Below are 18,912 nucleotides of genomic sequence, written 5' to 3' on the forward strand. Positions count from 1 at the left end.
TTGTCCAGTTATTTTTTGTAATCCATCCAAAAAAAACACTGATAAGAATTGAATAACTTATTTCCCGATACTTTAAATATATACTGTACCAAGCAGTGTATATACAGTACAAATGGCAACAAATGATAAAATGTACGTGTAATTTAATAGTATAGGCAACATTTAATAGTGTGACAGCGCAGAGGAGTGCTGTGTGGAATTTCTTGCATACCACTTTTGTCATGAATATCTGACGTTTTATGTCTTATCAATATTGGCCAGAAAAAGGCAGTTAAGATTGTACGCACAACAGAAGCAGCCAGGCTGTCAGAATAGCAAAGAACGTAAGAAGAAAAACCAAACAAGGGCTCTGATAGTGACCCTTTTCACATTTAAATGCTATTTGTTTACACATTGAATTTCTTAGTGAGTGGGCAGGTTTGTCATATTACTGCCAGTGAAAGGCAGCCATTCTTTAGATTGATATAATATGTAAGTGTGATGTTGTGTGCTTCTTTGAAACGATCGATGATCACTGATTGCAATATTTGTGAACATGAATCTGTTGGGGTTTGCAGCTTTGTATTTTCAGCGTTTGTTTCATCGGACACGTTTGAGCCGAGCGCAAAGCGTGTTCGTCTCGTGCTGTGAGGCCTAATCTGGCTCTTTGCAAGTTTGCCAAAAATAGAGACACTCCTCTCGTGAATCAGTACCTGCTGATTGAGGTTTATCCAAAACAAGTAAGGGAAGCACTTCTTTTTCTTCTTTTTTTTGTATGAAAACTGATTTTAATTTCCCTCTCAAAGCCTGAATTTCTGTTTCATAAAAAGATTCCTTTGCTGGATGTTTGGGGATAAGTGGTTCTGTGTCCTTCCGTGCCCCCCTACAGTCATACCTGTAATTGAAAATGTGAAAGAATTAATGAAATACAGCTAATACCAGAGATCAAAAGAGCTGGGAAATTTAAATTAGTTAGCTATGAAATTGACTCCTCTGGATTGTGAAAGCCAGGCTTTTACAGTGACCTGCAGCTTTGGGAAAACAGAATTACAGATTCTCCGAAACGGGCATGGGTCCAAAACCAACAGTCCCTTTTCCAGAAGCAGCTCTGAAAAGGTGCGCTTTTTCTCACATTTTTCATCACTTTCAAATATTACACATCAAACACATGTATATACGAAAAACGTATAACAATACACATGACCTGTGGTAAGTTCATATGTGATCCGTTCATAAATCCAAGCAATGTGGCCTTTCCTTTCTTTATGTCATTTTAATTTAGGATGTTCTTATCTGCACAGTAACTTGGGGCAAAGACATGGTCCATTTTTATCCTGCAATGCACTTTCCATTGCTTTTACAGGGACAGCATGCAGTATAGTCCATCCAACAAACTGGGATAGACCCCACCCCAGGACTGAATGTATATGAATAAAGCGCATCTCATGTGTTTCTGTTGTATAACAGGAAAAATGTGTTGCTTTTTTCAGTAATGGTACGGTACTCTATGGCTTTTCTAAGTTTTATTTTAGCTCTAAAAGCGGAGTCACTTGAGTTCACATTCAGCTTTGATTATTAATGTGCATCCCCTGGTATGAATGATTTTCTCTAGAGAACGTGACTCTTACCTCTGTCACAATAACTAAACCCTCTAAATCCCCCCATAGCTAGACATGACTCAGAAACAGACTTCCTGGCAAGAGCATAATATTTTTTAAAGATGCACAACACAGCTGATGTACACTCAGTAGATTTTTTGGTTTTTCTGCTGCTGTAGCCTATCCATTAGGGGTTTTACGCATTGTGTGTTCAGAGATGCTCTTCTGCATACAACTGTTGTAATGTGTGGTTATTTGCATTACTGTCACCTTCCTGCCTGCTTCGACTAGTCTGGCCCTTCTCCTCTGACCTCAACCCGCATTTTCGCCTGCAGAACTGCTGCTCCCTGGATGTTTTTTGTTTTTCATATCATTCTCTGTGAACACTAGAGACTGTTGTGCAAGATATTCAAACCACCCTGCCTGGCATCAACAATCATTCCACGGTCAAAGTGACTTTGATCACATTTCTTCCCCATTCAGATGTTTGATCTGAAAAACAGTTGAACCTCTTGACCACATCTGCATGCTTTTATCCATTTAGTTACTGCCACATGATTGGCTGATTAAATATCTGCATTAACAAGCTGATGTACATGTTTACCTAATAAAGTCATCACTGAGTGTATATACAACCATCAGTGCAACTCAGTGGCTCTTTACTGTGCAGTAATGTATGCCGTCATTCTGAAGCCATCGGTCAATCAGCCATATATTAACTCAATGTGTTCCAAGATCTTCTACTTCTATTCTAATTAACAATGAAAGATCATAAAAATTATCCCTGTCAGCGTACCAAGATGCGAGTATGCTGGTGTTCTTGTCAGACTATCAGAGAGTAATTATGCCCTTTGAATGTACTTTGTGTGTCATAGTATTGTTTAAAATGGTCAGCAGATGGTGAAATCTGCTGAATTCTAACTGTCATCCTCTATTATGCGATATGTTGTATGCATGCGTATTCTTTTTCTGCTTCTGAAAAAGCAAAGCGTGGGTTTAGCACAGCGAAAGATTTAAGCAAAATAAAAGATTATGACAAAAACTAAAATCTGTCAAAGCCATCCAGATTAAAATTAGTATTGCAAAAAAGATACATGATAGATGTACATATTGGTACTGTGATTAGACCCAAACAACAATTTGAATAAATATATACAAATCAGATAGAAGGACAAATTAAATTGTTCAAATCTATATTTTGTTTAACTGAACCACTCCTATTGCTAACCTTTTGTCAACTATCCTTTTGATATGTAAATAACGAAGCTGAATTCTCTTTAAATTATTCATCAAAGCCCACTTAGATAAATATATTGTTGGTATTTAATTCCGCCTTGTAAATTAGTCATAATTTTAAATTCGTTTTCAATAACTGTGGAATCAATACCTTAAGAGAAGCCTGACTGAATCCTCTGCTGAAAACAGCACATATAGGGAGTACATAAAACACACACTAACGCAAGCATCTGCCTTCATCTGCAGTTCATTTACCTGCCAGCTCTTTCTATAAACAAAGATTCCAATGCTAGGAACGATGCCCTTGGATTTATGACACAGGCAGCACGTACATTAGACCGGTATCCCCAGCATCTGCCATTTGCGATCAGTCTAGCTGAGAATAAGTACGGGTGATGAGAGAAGCGTGAAGGATGTTCTGTTTGAGGTGCCCACGTCGGTGGACCCATGCCGGCCTCCATCGTAGACCCAAGATGGCTCCCTGAAGGACTTCTGAAACGAGGTGGCTGGGTTGTAGTTTGTGCATTATTCGGGAAGAGAGAGCGGCTGGGTTGTAGTTTGTGCATTATTCAGGGAGAGAGAGCGGCTGGGTTGTAGTTTGTGCATTATTCAGGGAGAGAGAGTGGCTGGGTTGTAGTGTGTGCATTATTCGGGAAGAGAGAGCGGCTGGGTTGTAGTTTGTGCATTATTCAGGGAGAGAGAGCGGCTGGGTTGTAGTTTGTGCATTATTCAGGGAGAGAGAGTGGCTGGGTTTTAGTTTGTGCATTATTTAGGGAGAGAGAGAGCGGCTGGGTTGTAGTTCGTGTATTATTCAGGGAGAGAGAGCGGCTGGGTTGTAGTTTGTGCATTATTCGGGGAGAGAGAGCGGATGGGTTATAGTTTGTGCATTATTCAGGGAGAGAGAGAGGGAGAGGAGAGAGAAACAGGGATACCATTATGTGTGGAAAAATGATCACCTGCGTTCCTTACGGCTCCCAAAGGGGAGCACAGGTTAATTTTCCACAAGCTGTCCGCCGGGTATAGCGGCAAAGAGAGGGAGAGAGAGAATGCGCATGAAAGAGTTGGGAAAGAGTGAGCGAGAAAGAGAAAGAGAGAGAGATGGAGAGAGGCAGAGAGAGAGAATGTGAGAGAGTGAGCGAGGAAGACAAAGAGAAGTAGAAGATGGATGAGAGATTGAGAGAGAGAAAGAGAGACCGAAATAGAGAGACACAGAGAGAGAGAGAGATTGAGAGTGAGAGAGGAAGAAGAGAGATTTAGAGTGAGAGAGGGAGAAGAGAGGGAGAAGAGAAAGGAAAGAGATTGAGATTGAGAGAGGAAGAGAGATTGAGAGAGAGAGGGAGAGTGAGAGAGCGAAAAGAGAGGGAGAAGAGAAAGGAGAGAGATTGAGAGTGAGAGAGAGTAAGAGAGTAAGAGAGATTTAGATGGTAAGAGCGAGAGAGAGCTAATAGCGGTTGCTGAAAGCTGCAGAAGGGAGGAGCGAGTCGGTGGAGCGGAAAGGGAAATGCGGCAGGCCTCCCCCTCCACAGGCGCGGCACGGCGAGTGGAGCTCCAGCGCCAGCGGCACGGAAGGGCGCGGTGCCACCGGCTCGGCAAACATGCCGCCATCATCGCCTGCTCTCTCTCAAACCATTTCAGACCCTCCGCACACTGTTCGTTATAAGTGCCCTCTGCACACTGTTCATTATGAGTGCCCTCTGCACACTGTTCATTATGTGTTCATTATGAGTGCCCTCTGCACACTGTTCATTATGAGTGCCCTCTGCACACTGTTCATTATGAGTGCCCTCCGTACACTGTTCGTTATAAGTGCCCTCTGCACACTGTTCATTATGAGTGCCCTCCGCACACTGTTCATTATGAGTGCCCTCTGCACACTGTTCATTATGAGTGCCCTCTGCACACTGTTCATTATGTGTGCCCTCTGCACACTGTTCATTATGAGTGCCCTCTGCACACTGTTCATTATGTGTTCATTATGAGTGCCCTCTGCACACTGTTCATTATGAGTGCCCTCCGTACACTGTTCGTTATAAGTGCCCTCTGCACACTGTTCATTATGAGTGCCCTCCGCACACTGTTCATTATGAGTGCCCTCTGCACACTGTTCATTATGAGTGCCCTCTGCACACTGTTCATTATGTGTGCCCTCTGCACACTGTTCATTATGAGTGCCCTCTGCACACTGTTCATTATGTGTTCATTATGAGTGCCCTCTGCACACTGTTCATTATGAGTGCCCTCTGCACACTGTTCATTATGAGTGCCCTCCGCACACTGTTCATTATGAGTGCCCTCCGCACACTGTTCATTATGTGTTAATTATGAGTGCCCTCCGCACACTGTTCGTTATAAGTGCCCTCTGCACACTGTTCATTATGAGTGCCCTCCGCACACTGTTCATTATGTGTTCATTATGAGTGCCCCCCGCACACTGTTCATTATGAGTGCCCTCTGCACACTGTTCATTATGTGTTCATTAGGAGTGCCCTCCGCACACTGTTCATTATGAGTGCCCTCTGCACACTGTTCATTATGAGTGCCCTCTGCACACTGTTCATTATGAGTGCCCTCCGCACACTGTTCGTTATAAGTGCCCTCTGCACACTGTTCATTATGAGTGCCCTCAGCACACTGTTCATTATGTGTTCATTATGAGTGCCCTCCGCACACTGTTCATTATGAGTGCCCTCTGCACACTGTTCGTTATGAGTGCCCTCCGCACACTGTTCATTATGAGTGCCCTCTGCACACTGTTCATTATGAGTGCCCTCTGCACACTGTTCATTATGAGTGCCCTCTGCACACTGTTCATTATGAGTGCCCTCCGCACACTGTTCATTATGAGTGCTGAAGCCTACAGTGCATTCGCAGTACATTTTTATATAAAAGTACATTTTTTAAGATAAAGGAATGTGCTTGTCTGTCCTGCCTTCCCCCTTGCTTTTCAGACACGCTGGCTGGGGAGAAAACGGCTTGGTTTGAGCAGATTTGTCATTTCAGCTGCATTTTAATCACTAAAATAGCTAGTTTAAGATTCCATTATAAAACCACATTTGGTGTCCTTAAAAATACTCATCTCACTATCCACTATGATCCAGCCAGATTAATATTTATGATTTAACATCATTGCCACTTAGTTATTTTTAGATTAAAATTTTAATTCAGTTTGTAACTTTGACAGATAAATTACCTTACAGCCTGTGGTGCTGGATCTGAGAAATATATGATTTGATTTAGTTATGTTACTACTGGAGAGACATGCAGTAAATCCCAGCTAGATTATTTTACAGAAATCATTCGTAATACTTGCCCACGTCACTGAAATTTCTTGAAGAACTTGTCTGATCTCAAAAGTGGACCCTTCAGCCCCACATTATGAGAATAACACTGGAAAATATTCCAAGGACACATCCTTGTTTATGACTAGGAAATGAGGGGAAATAGTAATTGTTCTCCTCAGAACGGCTGATTGATGATGCATTTTCGGAAGGAGTGCTGTTGGAGGAGAGGGGGGGAGGGGAGAGGAGAAGAAGGGAGAGGAGAGGAGGGATGACGAGAGGAGAGGAGATGAGATGAGAAGACGGGAGAGGAGAGGAGCGGAGAGTAGAAGAAGGGACAGGAGGGGAGAAGAAGGATAGGGGACGAGAGGAGGGAGCGAAGGGAGAGGAGGGTGCTCGCTCCATCGCTCCATCGCTCCCTCCCTCCGTGGCACAGTGGACTGCCCTCCTCACAGCAGATCATTTGCTTAAATGATTGTGGTGAAAGTGGGGGTGGGGGGGGGGCAGGCAGTGCCCGCGGGGCGGTCCCTTCCCCCGGCCCGGGTATCGATCCCGTGTCACTCAGCTGTGACGGGCCCAGTCGCCTCTCACTGGATCTGCAGGCTGCCGTGGGGGAGGGGGAGTGGATTAAACTGACGTGGTGTTGGTTATAAATGATGGAGGAGTCACGGTAGTTATGTAGTGGATAAATAAGTGTGTGTGTGTGCGTGTGTTTGTTTTTCTGTCTACTGTGTATAAGCATGTCCGAATGTATGTGTGTGCGCCTGTGTGTGCATGTGTGTGACGAGTGTAAGATAAGGAAGTCACTGATAATGCTCCACATTTCTTGTGTTGAATATATTGTGTACAGTATTCAATGTACTTCCTCAGAATCTACCGTGATATAATTTTTGATTATATAATGATTATATTATACAATTTAATTTTAGGCTTCTCAATTCAATAGAATATTTAAATAATTTAAATGCTTATGGTAAAGATTTTTGTCTATATCTTTCAGCATAGTTATTTAATTATGTGGCAAACTGTCACTCCATGCATAAGGAATTAATTATACTAAAAGTAGTTACAGATACATTTGTATACTAACACCATAGATAGATTGATTCAGTTGCTCCCAATTCTGGCTTTTTCAAAATGTTAAATACAATTATTCTATTCTAATTATTCTATCAGTCGGACTGCTTTTAATTTAGAAAGGAAACGTTTGCTTTTGCCTATGATTTTGCCGTGTTGCCCATTGTCCCTCATAGTCAAGTCAGGGCCATAGGAACATTATAATGTCCAATGACGGAGGCAGCCTACAGCCTATTGGCTAAGGTGATTGACTGGGACCTGGAAGGTTGGTGGTTCAAGCCACAGTGTAAAATGAGCAAGGCCTTTAATCTCACATTGCTCAAATCAAAGCAAAAAGTCTGCTCAAAATGCCATTAAGCGACTGTAAGTCACTTTTTGATAAAAGTGTCCGCAAAAGAACTGTATATGTGATGTAATGTTATGACTTAAACAGAACGTTCAGTCCACATTGACATCCAATCAGTCCAATCTCTCCTACTGTCCTGAGAGAGCAGTATTGTCACTCCTTTCTCCATTCTCCATAGCTTCAGGACCATACGGGCCCAGGTGGTATTTCAGTGTGCTTTCGGCTGAAAGGGGATGTTTCGAGTGTGAGGGGAGCTCTGTGATCTGGTTACAGCTCCTTTTTAAAATGTATTGGATTTATTGGCACCATAACTTTCTCTCTGCCGGTTCCGCTGCATCTGACACTTTTACGAATGAACCCTGCCGTGACTTATCTCCAGCCATCTATCACAGTGTAAATTATAAGGAAAAGACATTAGAAGGCCATTAGAATTATGGTCTGATAACAATCGCTCTACCCATGCTCATTTAAGTAATAACGCTTTTTTCCTTCATTATTAAGATTCCATATTTCAGAACAATTGGTATCTTTTTGCTTCCCCGGTTCTGTTTTCCCCTACATTACTGTATATATATTGTATTTCCATCTCTGAAGCAATGAAAGTCTTTTCAGCCACCCTAAGGCTTTTCATTAAAAATGAATTGAGATAAGGTTTGTTTAGTACTCTGCTATGGCAAGAGACTTCGGCAAAAATGTGTGACTGTGCATCAGTGCTGTTATTACGGTCGTGTGAGGGCAATTGTTACAGACGGACATTTTAGAGGACTTCTTCAATGCTGAAAAACTGGTGTAGGACATAAAGACTGTTGCCATTTAGAAACTTATCCTTGAATCAGCTCAGAATTAGCTGAAAAAGGCATGTGTCTTTCCTGATGAAGTCTAATTATAACAATTTTGTGGGTTTTACACCCTGGTGTGAAATACAGCTTGACCAGCTTCAAATTACCAGCTACCAGCTTCAAAACATAGCTTGAGTTGGTCATACCATCTTAAGTATGGAGCTAGTCTGAACTGGTCAACCAGGTACCAACTGTTCCAAAACGTAGCTTGAGCTGTTTTTTAACGCAGGGCAACTTTGTGGTAGGTGTCACATCAAATATGTTTTGTCAACTAAAGAAGCTTGTGTCCAACTGCTTTTACGCAACACAATGACTCCGTTATTGACACTGTTAGGGCCTTTTATAATAAATTAAGTGAAGTTTTGTTGGATGTGTAGCCTTTACTTAATTATTGCATCAGTGAGATAAATACATCAGTTCCATCTCTACAGCCTTCATATGCTATAGAAACTGTCCTTTACCCACAGTGGAGGTCTTCTGTGGTGCTGAGGTCACTTCCTGTTTTGAGGTTCCTGCTACCCTGTCCTCTGCTCACCTCCACCTACAGAGATGGTTAGCAGTTTCCAGTCACATAAGGGATGCCTCATCCCTTCCCACACAAAAATATGAGATCCAGCTGTCTTCATAAGAGTCTGTATGTGAGGGGGTTAAATCTCATTAAGTATTAAGGAGGATGGAATTAATGGATGTAGTAACATCTGGCAGTAAGGCATTGGAGTCTCTTTAGTAAAAACAACATTCTGTTTAATTAATAATTGATAAGGGATCGTGGAGGTGGTCTTATTAGAAACCCAGGGTATCTATGATCCCAGATTGCTGTGCACACAGCCTTTCACAGTCGGAGATAAGGTGTCTAGGGCTATTTTAAGAAAATGCCGCCACTCTGTCTTAGCTGCTAATGGCTTCTTTATATGACTTGATAATGTCTTGGGCAGATTCAGCAGATAATTGTTTTAAATAGTTCAGTGTATCATAATAAATGCTAGGTTCCTTGTTAGTTCAGTTTGTTCCATTGCATGCAGCACATCAGGAGTGTCAGAATCTAAAGCCACAATACTTGGCAAAACAATTACTTGGTTTTGAAGATACATCAAACTTTGTGGACATTGTGTTCTGGAACATTTATGTAACTTCTCTTGTATTAGACATTATCAGACAAGAACATAGGGTTAATTTCAATGGCTGCAAACAAAGGCGTTACCTTCTCCTACCTTTACAACCTGAAAATAGCTATTGCTTTTTGCGTTATAGTGTTTCTCCATCTTTGATGCACTGCATTAGACTGAGTGCTTCGTGTTGTGGGGTGAAAGCAGCTCTGCGACCTGGATTGCCACATAACTGTATCCACCGCAGGCTGGACGACAAGCTCTCCCATGTTAGCATGTAGCACAGCTGAGAACTAATGAACTTGGGCTCTGCATGAATGTTTTATAATGCTCTGGACAACAAACAGCCGGGTTCACCTCTGCAGCCTATGGCAGGCTGACCTGTCAGTTTCCCAGCACGGCTCAGCTTACTGCCAGAAGATAATTTATAATACTCATGGATCAAAGCAAACCTGGTGCGATTATAAATCTTCAAAAATGTGCCACTTCCATTATTATCACATGAATAATTATTTTCAGAGTTCCCAGGATAGAACAAGAAAGGCTGGTGAGGAATGTTATTGGAGGAAAGATATACTGACCTTTCATTGATATCGCCTCACTGGGGAGAGTAGGGAGACATCAAAGTGCTGCCTGCTGCATTGTAATTCTCTCCCGTAAGTTCTCTTAGGGACCTTGTGAGAGTGGCATTAACACATTCAGTCATAACCTGTGTCAACCAGCATACCGTACCTGCTTTTGCTTCTGGCCTGAAGTGAATTCCCATGTAACAAGCGTCACAGAATAAGCTAGTGAATCACACACCCACCACTCCGGCCTGGTCATACATATGGCAGATTCACGGACACATCATGGAAATGACTTTTTAGTGTGTCATAACACTACACTACACTTGATTCAAATTGATTCATTTGCGTATGCAATTTTCAGAACTAAAGTGAGCGACGACTAAAACTAATTTTAATCGCAAATGTGTCACCCATGTCTGCATGGGGTTTTTTGTTAAAAAAGAAAATTGAGGATTTCTACTGGGCTACTGTGGGTTTTATCATTTGCGGTGAGTTCGGCTAATTTCAAATAAAAACTGAACCAAGATCATAGTTATAGCTATAGGTGCATCAAGTCCTGCAATTTGCAACAGTGGTAGCTGAAAATATTGAGATGTTGATAGTCCTGTGCGTATTTCATTTTGGTTGAAAATCCGAGGACAGACAGCATAAGAAAATTCAGCAATTGGATTTGCCCATTGGATACTGATTGCGGAAGCTTCCGGTGAATCAGTATGCTGAGGTGTGCTGGGGAAAGGAGACTGGCGGAGTGTGGTTATTATTAATGCAGATTAGCCCGCTCCGGGAGCTCCTGTAAAACCGTCCACGCCTCACATTCCAATAATCGCCGTGTTAACCTTATCAAAGGCCTTTAATTCCCTGGGAGTGGACCTGACAGGGGAGTCTGGCTCATGCATACGACATCACACATGTGGACGTTTATTTCTCGTCAACATCTTACAGGCCTCAATTTCGAACAGCCACGAGCAATAAGGAAATAACACTTATGCATTTCCTTATGTTTCATTTACTGTCGCCTGCTCTCTTGCCAATATGAGCACACTTGATATTTAATAATTTACACAGTGTCAAAGATCTGTGAAAATAATAGGATACATTTAAAAAGATTCAGATTTTTAAAGGGCAATCACAGATAACACTGTTGTTTTTTTTCATTCAGAAAAACAAACAGCAATTGCACTAGATTCTTATTGGGTAGGCTGATAGTACACCCAGCAAATGTTTTGAGTTAGACTGGCCTTTGTCTGGTTTAATAGATTCTGTCTAGCGGATACCCATTGGACTCCAGCATTTTTCAGCCTAAAACACAGGGATCTAATTGAAGATGATCTCGCAGATAAGTGCTCTAGACCTCATGCTCCGGTGCTTCAGCCGAAATGTACTCTGAGATGTTTTTTTACATTTTCCTGCTGCCTCTCACTCCTTTTATCCGCAGTTTTGGTCTGTTTCAAAATGTCTGCATAACATTACAGTTACATTACAGTTATTTAGCTGATGCTTTTATCCAAGAAGTCTTACAGTTGATTAAACTAAACAGGGGCCAATCCCCCCATGCAGCCATGTGGGGTTATGGGCCTTGCACAAGGGCCCAACAGCTGCACTGGTCTTACTGTTGTTACACTGGGGCTTAAACCAGCAACCTTCCAGGTCTCAGTCAAGCACCTTAGCTCCTAGGCTATAACATGACATATCTAGCATACCGCGCCAATTCCAGGGCCAAGATTAAAGTGTGCAGTGGGCCAACATGGGTAACGGCGATAATGAGCTGTCCGTTGTTTCTTGTGTCCGATTGCAGCGAGAGAAGACAACGTGGCCACTTTCCGAGGCTCGGAGTACTTCTGCTACGACCTGTCCCAGAACCCCATCCAGAGCAGCAGTGACGAGATCACGCTCTCCTTCAAGACCTGGCAGCGCAACGGGCTCATCCTCCACACGGGCAAGTCGGCCGACTACGTCAACCTGGCCCTGAAGGACGGCGCCGTGTCCCTCGTCATCAACCTGGGCAGCGGGGCGTTCGAGGCCATAGTCGAGCCGGTCAACGGCAAATTCAACGACAACTCGTGGCACGATGTTAAAGTCACACGCAACCTGCGGCAGGTAATGAAAGACAAAAGGGGCAGTGAGAACGGGGGTGCATCAGAGGCAAACTGAAAAAACAAACACATCAGAAAGCATAGCACTGCGATCACGGAATAAAGATAAAACAAATGGTCTGCCCTTTCTGGAGCAAAAATCATGCATTCCTTTATGTTTAACATATCTTTTTATCCATTCTATTTAATGTTTTTAAATGCATTTCTTTCAGTTGTTTATAACGCTCATGTTTGTCACAATGCTTTCCAATTCTCTGTAGCCTACTTTCAATATTCATTAGGCTATTTTTTCATTCAAAAATATTTCTTGATTTAGTGACATTCCTCTTCTATATTTCTCATTTCCAAGAGCACCTATTTTCCTTCTGATTTTATCCATTTAGCCTCACGTTTTTTGCTTCCTTAAGCAGACACTTGTGCCAGAAGCAATAACTATGGTAGTTTGATAGTTTTAACTACAGAACACTGACTGTTTCCTCTAGACATCCCCCTCACGTCTCTATGAAGCAGACGGAGGTCAAGCCAGCCACAGTCATCCCTGTTTACTGGAGACCCATCTTTCTTCGTAATATTTCCCACAAATTGCATTCTAAAACATGCAAATAGCTGAGGTCCATGCTTTCCCTTAGATTGAGGTGAACTATTCCTAGCTGTGGGACATTTGCAGTACCCCAAGAAGTTTAAGAAAAACTACTCCACCAAAGATTCACTTATTTGTGCTTTATATCATTTTGCAGCGCCTCTCATGCTAATAAATCAGATGTATTCTTTTTCTGAACTGGACCCTGATTACTGTATACACTATTGCCCACTCAGAATTGGAAAGTTGGCAGGAAATTTAAGACAGGACTCATGCGCATCTGCGAGCCTCATTTTGAGAAACAGAAATAATCATTAATGCTGGGCCTATTGTTAGCTTGACAAAATAACCTGTGTATTCAGAACCTTGGAAGAAACAATATGATTTCTGTAGACTGAGAGGACTCTTGTTGACCGATTCCTTTGGCCAACCTTTAGATTCACAGACAAGTTAACCAGGTTTTTGGGATGAAAACAAAAAATGGTTGGTATTGTGGAATACCAGAATTTTGGAGTTTGACATGTAAGTACTTATTTTATGCTATTACCCTGTCAAGGCGTATGAAAGATGTTTTCAACTGACTGTGGAATACTCTGGATTTGGGATTTCAGCAGTAGGCATTTACACCAGACCTTGCCAATTCTTTCTCCTCTTTCCTCTTCCTCTCTCTTTCTCTCTATCAGTCTTTGTCTCCTTGGAAGACACGCTTTGTAAGACTAACACTAACCATTCATGGAATGAATCATTATTCTTACTAACCGTTACCTAACCAACTAATGTACTAACACCCTAACTCTTCATCATTGACTTTATTTTTTGTTCATTTAATTTATTAAGAACCGTTCTGTTCACTATTTTTTAATTTCCTTTCTTCCCCCTTTTCCGCAAAGCAATCAGGCATTGGACACGCTATGGTAAACAAACTACATTGTCTGGTAGATATCATTCTTATTGTCTTTTTTTGGGTTTGCAGTGTGTCCCCTCCTCCTTCCTTTTTTCTTTGAGTTTCATTCTAGATGCCATTATCAAATCAGTAGGAAACGGGGTTGGTATTTCTTGGCTTTATACCTTTCTAAATTCCCCCTCCCTCCCCTTCCACCCTCCCCCTTTTTCACCACAGCTTTTACATCCTTCTTCCCTCTTTCCTTTAAACTTCTTCGACTCTTCAAAAGGCCTTCTTGATCAGACCTTTGTAGGACTTAAGTGTTTTAAGAAAGCCAAAACATTTTTTGTTGGCGACCGCTGTCGGCGAACTGGCAGAAGCTTTCCACATTACAAAACAAAAACAAACAAAAAAAGAGAAATCTAATCAAATATAAAAATACTGCAACGCGGGAGCTCTGGCAGTTGTTTCCAGTACACTTTGTGCATGGCATGTCTAAATGTCACTGCTTTCCCTTCACCAGTTTCCATAATCACCTTTGTCTGCTAACCTATATCCACTAACACTTAACTCACTTACCTGTCAACTACACCACCGTCGGCCATTTGTCTCTCTGGCATGCAAGTGGAAGCAATGATCATCTCACCTAACCCTCTTCCCACTGCTTATTTTTGCCTGACTGTGTCCTGTGTGGCCCTTGCACGTTCCTCTAGCTTGTCATAGTAGCTGATACACGCTTTGTGATTGCATCCTTATCCATAACCCATTGTTAATCTTTTTTTATTTTGGGAAAAAAAGAGAAAAAAAATAACGAAAGGACAAACCCTAATCATGGCTTGCACATTTAAGCGCAGGACGGTAAGACTCCCCTTATCAGTGCATGCTCGTCAATGTCTGAACTTATCCGGAAAGTGACCCGGTCTAAAACAAGTACAAGCAATTTGTCCTTGCTTTTTTAACATTTACTAACCCTCCAAACCTAAAATTCCAAAACCTAAAAAACTCCCCCTCATTTTCTTGTCCCCATCAAAGATAAAGAAAATATGCCACTGAAATATTTTCTTTACCTGTCCTCTTGTCCTGGAGATGAACCCTCATATGAAAACCAAAAACGACAAATCAAAAGAAGTGGTCCATGGTATTGGGACTGGGCCTTGTGATCCAAAGAATGAGTGAACGAGCAAAATTCAAAATGGCTCCTGGCTGGGGACCCCGGCAGGGAGCAGGATTCAGAGGGTCATCTATGGGCTTTTTGTTTCGTTATTCCCTTTGAACAGGTGACAATATCCGTGGATGGCATCCTCACCACGACTGGATACACCCAAGAGGACTACACCATGCTAGGCTCTGACGATTTCTTTTACGTCGGAGGAAGTCCAAGCACAGCTGATTTGCCTGGTTCACCTGTCAGCAACAATTTCATGGGCTGCTTAAAAGAGGTGAGCTGCTTGTTCATCTTCCTTTGATATAGTATGCGATGCCTCCCAAATCATGTTTAATCTGCTTGTATTCGCAAAATGGAAGAAACAGGCACAAGCTTCTTTGCTGAGAGAACGTTGAAATTGAATAATACGTTCATTAAAGCATATCTGGTATAAGAAGGAAGAGACATGAGCTTTCACTGTGCATTTCCTAATGAAATTCACAGGAGTTATACATTTTTTTCAGACCTGAAATTGTTCCAGGCGCATTTAATTTGGTTTTTCAGTTGTTGTAAATCATTTGATTAACACCACTGTTGCCTGAGTGGAAACTCAAGTAATTGAATAAAATGAGATTTAGAGTAAGGGTATGCCACCGCATTCAATTAAATGCTAACATGCAGTCTGAAATATAGTGCACTCAGAGTGTAGTTTTAGACATATCTTGATTTAAATCTTCAGTTAAAAACACAGAAAAAGTACATTTGAGTGAATCCAATGTGATAGCATTGCAGTATTAATGGCATATAGTGGTGCTATTAATCACCAGGGTGTCCTAAATCGTACACAGCTGTTGTATTTCTTTGCAAGCAGGAAGTCTTAACTTTGCTTATGTTGTTAATCACAAGGTCAATTAGGGCCAAGCAGTGAAGCTGCATAGGCACACAGTGTGTCTCTACCTTTTCTTTGTGTTCATCATCAGCCCCTAGGACTGAATAGTAAAAGGTTTTTAAATTTGGCACACTGATTGGGGACAGTCCCATAATTATTTTCACCATGATTCATGTCTCTACCTTGAGCGCTCTAGCGCCACCAATGGTTCAAAGTTGGAGGTACGTTTATACATGCAGGTTTTGAGCTGTAGGCCCGATAAAAAAAAAAAGAGGTACCATTGGTTTCCTTGGATCAAGCCGAGTTCAAAGCATTGACATCAACTAGCAGGGACAAGGCAGCCAGTCTCATCCAAAACTTTAGTGTGGAGCTAGTTTAGTTGTTCTCATAATGAGAGAGCGGCTACTGTTCCCCTAGTAAGACCATCTGTAAAATTATATTCCATGTTACCCTGCGAGTGGCTATGCTTCGATCTCACTTGGAGAATGTGTTTACCACTTATTGGAATATCATTTGTGAACGTGCCATTTTTACAATGGGATTCCTCAGAAAACTCTTATTTATGCCGAGTAGAGCTATAGCTCCTTTCACGGCCGAATTAAGATTTTATTTCTTGTTACGTTTTACAACTTCATTGGCGAATGTTATTAGCTAAGTTTTGGGACAGTTTACTGAAAAAAATAATATTTGTATTGTTTTCATCAATCCATTACATATTTGTATATTTGGAAAAATTGAGTAAAATTAGATATGAAATTAAAAATAAGAAGCAAGTCAGTACTCCCCATGACATCATATTACATTTCACTACACTACATTACCTAACAGTACAGTACATGACAATCGCTTAGCAGATGCTCTTATCCAGAGCAACTAACAAAAGTGGGGTCTGTAAAGAGAGAGGTTTGAATGGCTTTTCTGCTTTTGCTTCTGTGCCGTAAGTGTAATGTATGGTCTCGTAGCATAAGTGCATGTTTGTCCTGGGTATCTGAAGCCCTTTATGAAATGACAGCATCAATATTTTTTGCATTTCACACACAGTGGGCAGTGATCCATTATTGCTCTTCTTTACTGCCTCATTTCCCCAGAATTCTGTGTGCAGTTTTCTGTCTGTTTGGAGGCATGACAGACACAGTTGCCTTATGGGAGATTATTCTATAGCTTCAGTAAGCAGAACAGGAGGTTACAGTAAAAAATGTATTTTTGTTTCCTATATAAAATGTATCTTCTGTATCCTCTTAATGCGGTATTCAGTTATGGAAAGTAAAACATTTCAGACCCATACTAATTGAACCGACTCATTACTTGGCAAATGATTTGGGGGTAAATTCAATGTCAATTCGTTTGAATTCAGGAAAATAACTAAATTGAATTGTTTTGAAGAAATGCCCATATAGTATTTTTCAATTCATTAACTGAATTTTAAATTAACTTCCTCAATTAACATGGAAAAGAAATTGACCTTGACCGCCCTTGGAATATTTGATAAATAAACACATACACACAGAGACATTTTTAACTCAAATGCATTCATATAATGGCTGAATGTTCTTGTGCTGCTGTTTCCCATGAGTAACAGGATGAGAATAGTGGTATCCATTTTTGAGATTAAAGTAATCTGACTCGTAAGTGCTGTGATGTAACTAGTTGTGCAACACTTTCACCGATTATGCTAGCAGGAGGAGCAAGGTGCTCTCTGGTTTCCATGGAAGCCAGATCAAAGATTTCCACTTGTAATTACAGTGCGCACTCTTTCAGACCAGAAGCAGGTCTGCTGGCTTTTTGAACCGCCTTCACTTTCAATAATCCTGATAAAATAACAAAAATGAATATGGTTATCCCTTTTTTCTCCCGAATTATTCCTGATTTTGCCGTGGGGTTCAGTCCTATTGTGGCTTTTAAATTCCGGAGCGCTGGCACCGGCCGGCTCCGCCACCTTGAAAAGGTGACGTCATCCCCGGAGCGGGAGGGGAGCTGGCTGCGGCAGTTTTGGGCCGGCGTGTTCCCGCGCTGGAGGCGCTGTCCTCCCTCCCCCACCCCCCTGCCGACACACACGGGTGGGCAGCCTGGCATAAGATCGTACCCTGCAGCCGCTGTCAGAGGTACAGAGCTCTCCCCGGCCCTCCACGCTAATCTGAGCGGGAAATCATCTGCCTCCATCGCTCGCTCACGCCTCATCCCCCAACCCACCCCCCTCTCTCCCCCTGTCCAGAGTCTCACGGAGGGGGATGCGCACAAAAGCCAAATAATCCCCCCCTGCCCCACTTCCAGCACCGGGCTGGTTTTTATTTCTGACACGCTCTCTGTCTTCCCCTCTCCGCCTCCATGGTGCCGTGCCGTCTGACCCACGGCCAAGGGCACTCGCGCTGAGCTCTGACCTGCCTTACGGTGTTCCTCCGAGCCTGGCAGGGGGGTAATTTGCCTTATTTGTCAAAGCGGTTTGACCCATGCAGCCCAGCCCACTCTGATTGGGCAGCCCCGTTCCCCACGGCCACACCCACCCCGCCCCGGCCACAGGCACGGCTGTAGTAATCTGAGGCTTCCCGCTACCTCTCTGATCTCTCTAAAATGGTGCAGGGAAATGCTATGTGAACTCTGCCATTGACTTAACCTTTATGGATCTCCATTAACCTATATAGAACAACACTTAAATTTTTTAATGAGGTTCAAGGAGGTGACAATCCAGTTTTTTTTCCAGAAATCACAAAATATTACTGCTTTTTATTTTAAAGCATTATGGTTCAGGTGTGGGGCTTTCTCCTGCACATGCTGTGGGGCCAAGTAAAAGACCAAAGCAGCGATGATGAGGCAGAATATCACTGTGCAATGCCGTGCAAATACCAAGGGGCCACACCAGTCTGCAAAATACTACATACAGCGATACAGCTGAAACAGGCCTACATGTGTGGAAGTAGAAAGAACGGGATTGAGGAATGGAGGCGAACACACAGGTGCTCGACGATATGAAAGGTCATGTTCTGCCCGGGCAGCCATTACTGTACCTCTGCATCGCTGTCGAACGAGGACAGGGTGACTGTACTCGCCCCCGGCGAGCTGCAGTCCACGGTCTGACTCTCCTGCTTCCTCAGCCACCGATCGCTGTAAGCGCCAAGCCCACCTATCAGAGAATCGCGCTCTCCACTGTGGGAGAACAGGCGGCGTGATCTGACCGGCTCTGTGGTCTCCGGCCTGCTTTCAAAGCCCTCGTTTAGACATGTATTCGTTTAAATGACGCCAGGCGGTTTGTGGCGCTGTTCTTCTCATGTTACTGGAGGCTGCCCCCCATGTCGCAGAA

At 42.5% G+C, this 18,912-nt stretch overlaps 1 protein-coding gene across 18 annotated transcripts in view; it reads left to right on the top strand.

Annotated features, from left to right (window-relative positions):
* The window catches only part of nrxn3a (neurexin 3a), a 329,043-nt gene that overhangs the window by 64,703 nt on the left and 245,428 nt on the right, over positions 1 to 18,912 (top strand). For all 18 annotated transcript variants that reach the window (XR_009708171.1, XM_061233256.1, XM_061233271.1 and 15 more), the window contains exons 5-6: positions 11,824 to 12,125; positions 14,862 to 15,023. Coding sequence is in view for 17 of the 18 variants with exons in the window: in XM_061233256.1 (XP_061089240.1) it covers positions 11,824 to 12,125; positions 14,862 to 15,023 (464 nt within the window). In the remaining variant the exon portion in view is untranslated. The remainder of the gene's footprint in view (positions 1 to 11,823; positions 12,126 to 14,861; positions 15,024 to 18,912) is intronic.

This window comes from Conger conger, chromosome 1 (assembly GCF_963514075.1).
Source record: "Conger conger chromosome 1, fConCon1.1, whole genome shotgun sequence".
Classification (NCBI taxonomy): domain Eukaryota; kingdom Metazoa; phylum Chordata; class Actinopteri; order Anguilliformes; family Congridae; genus Conger; species Conger conger.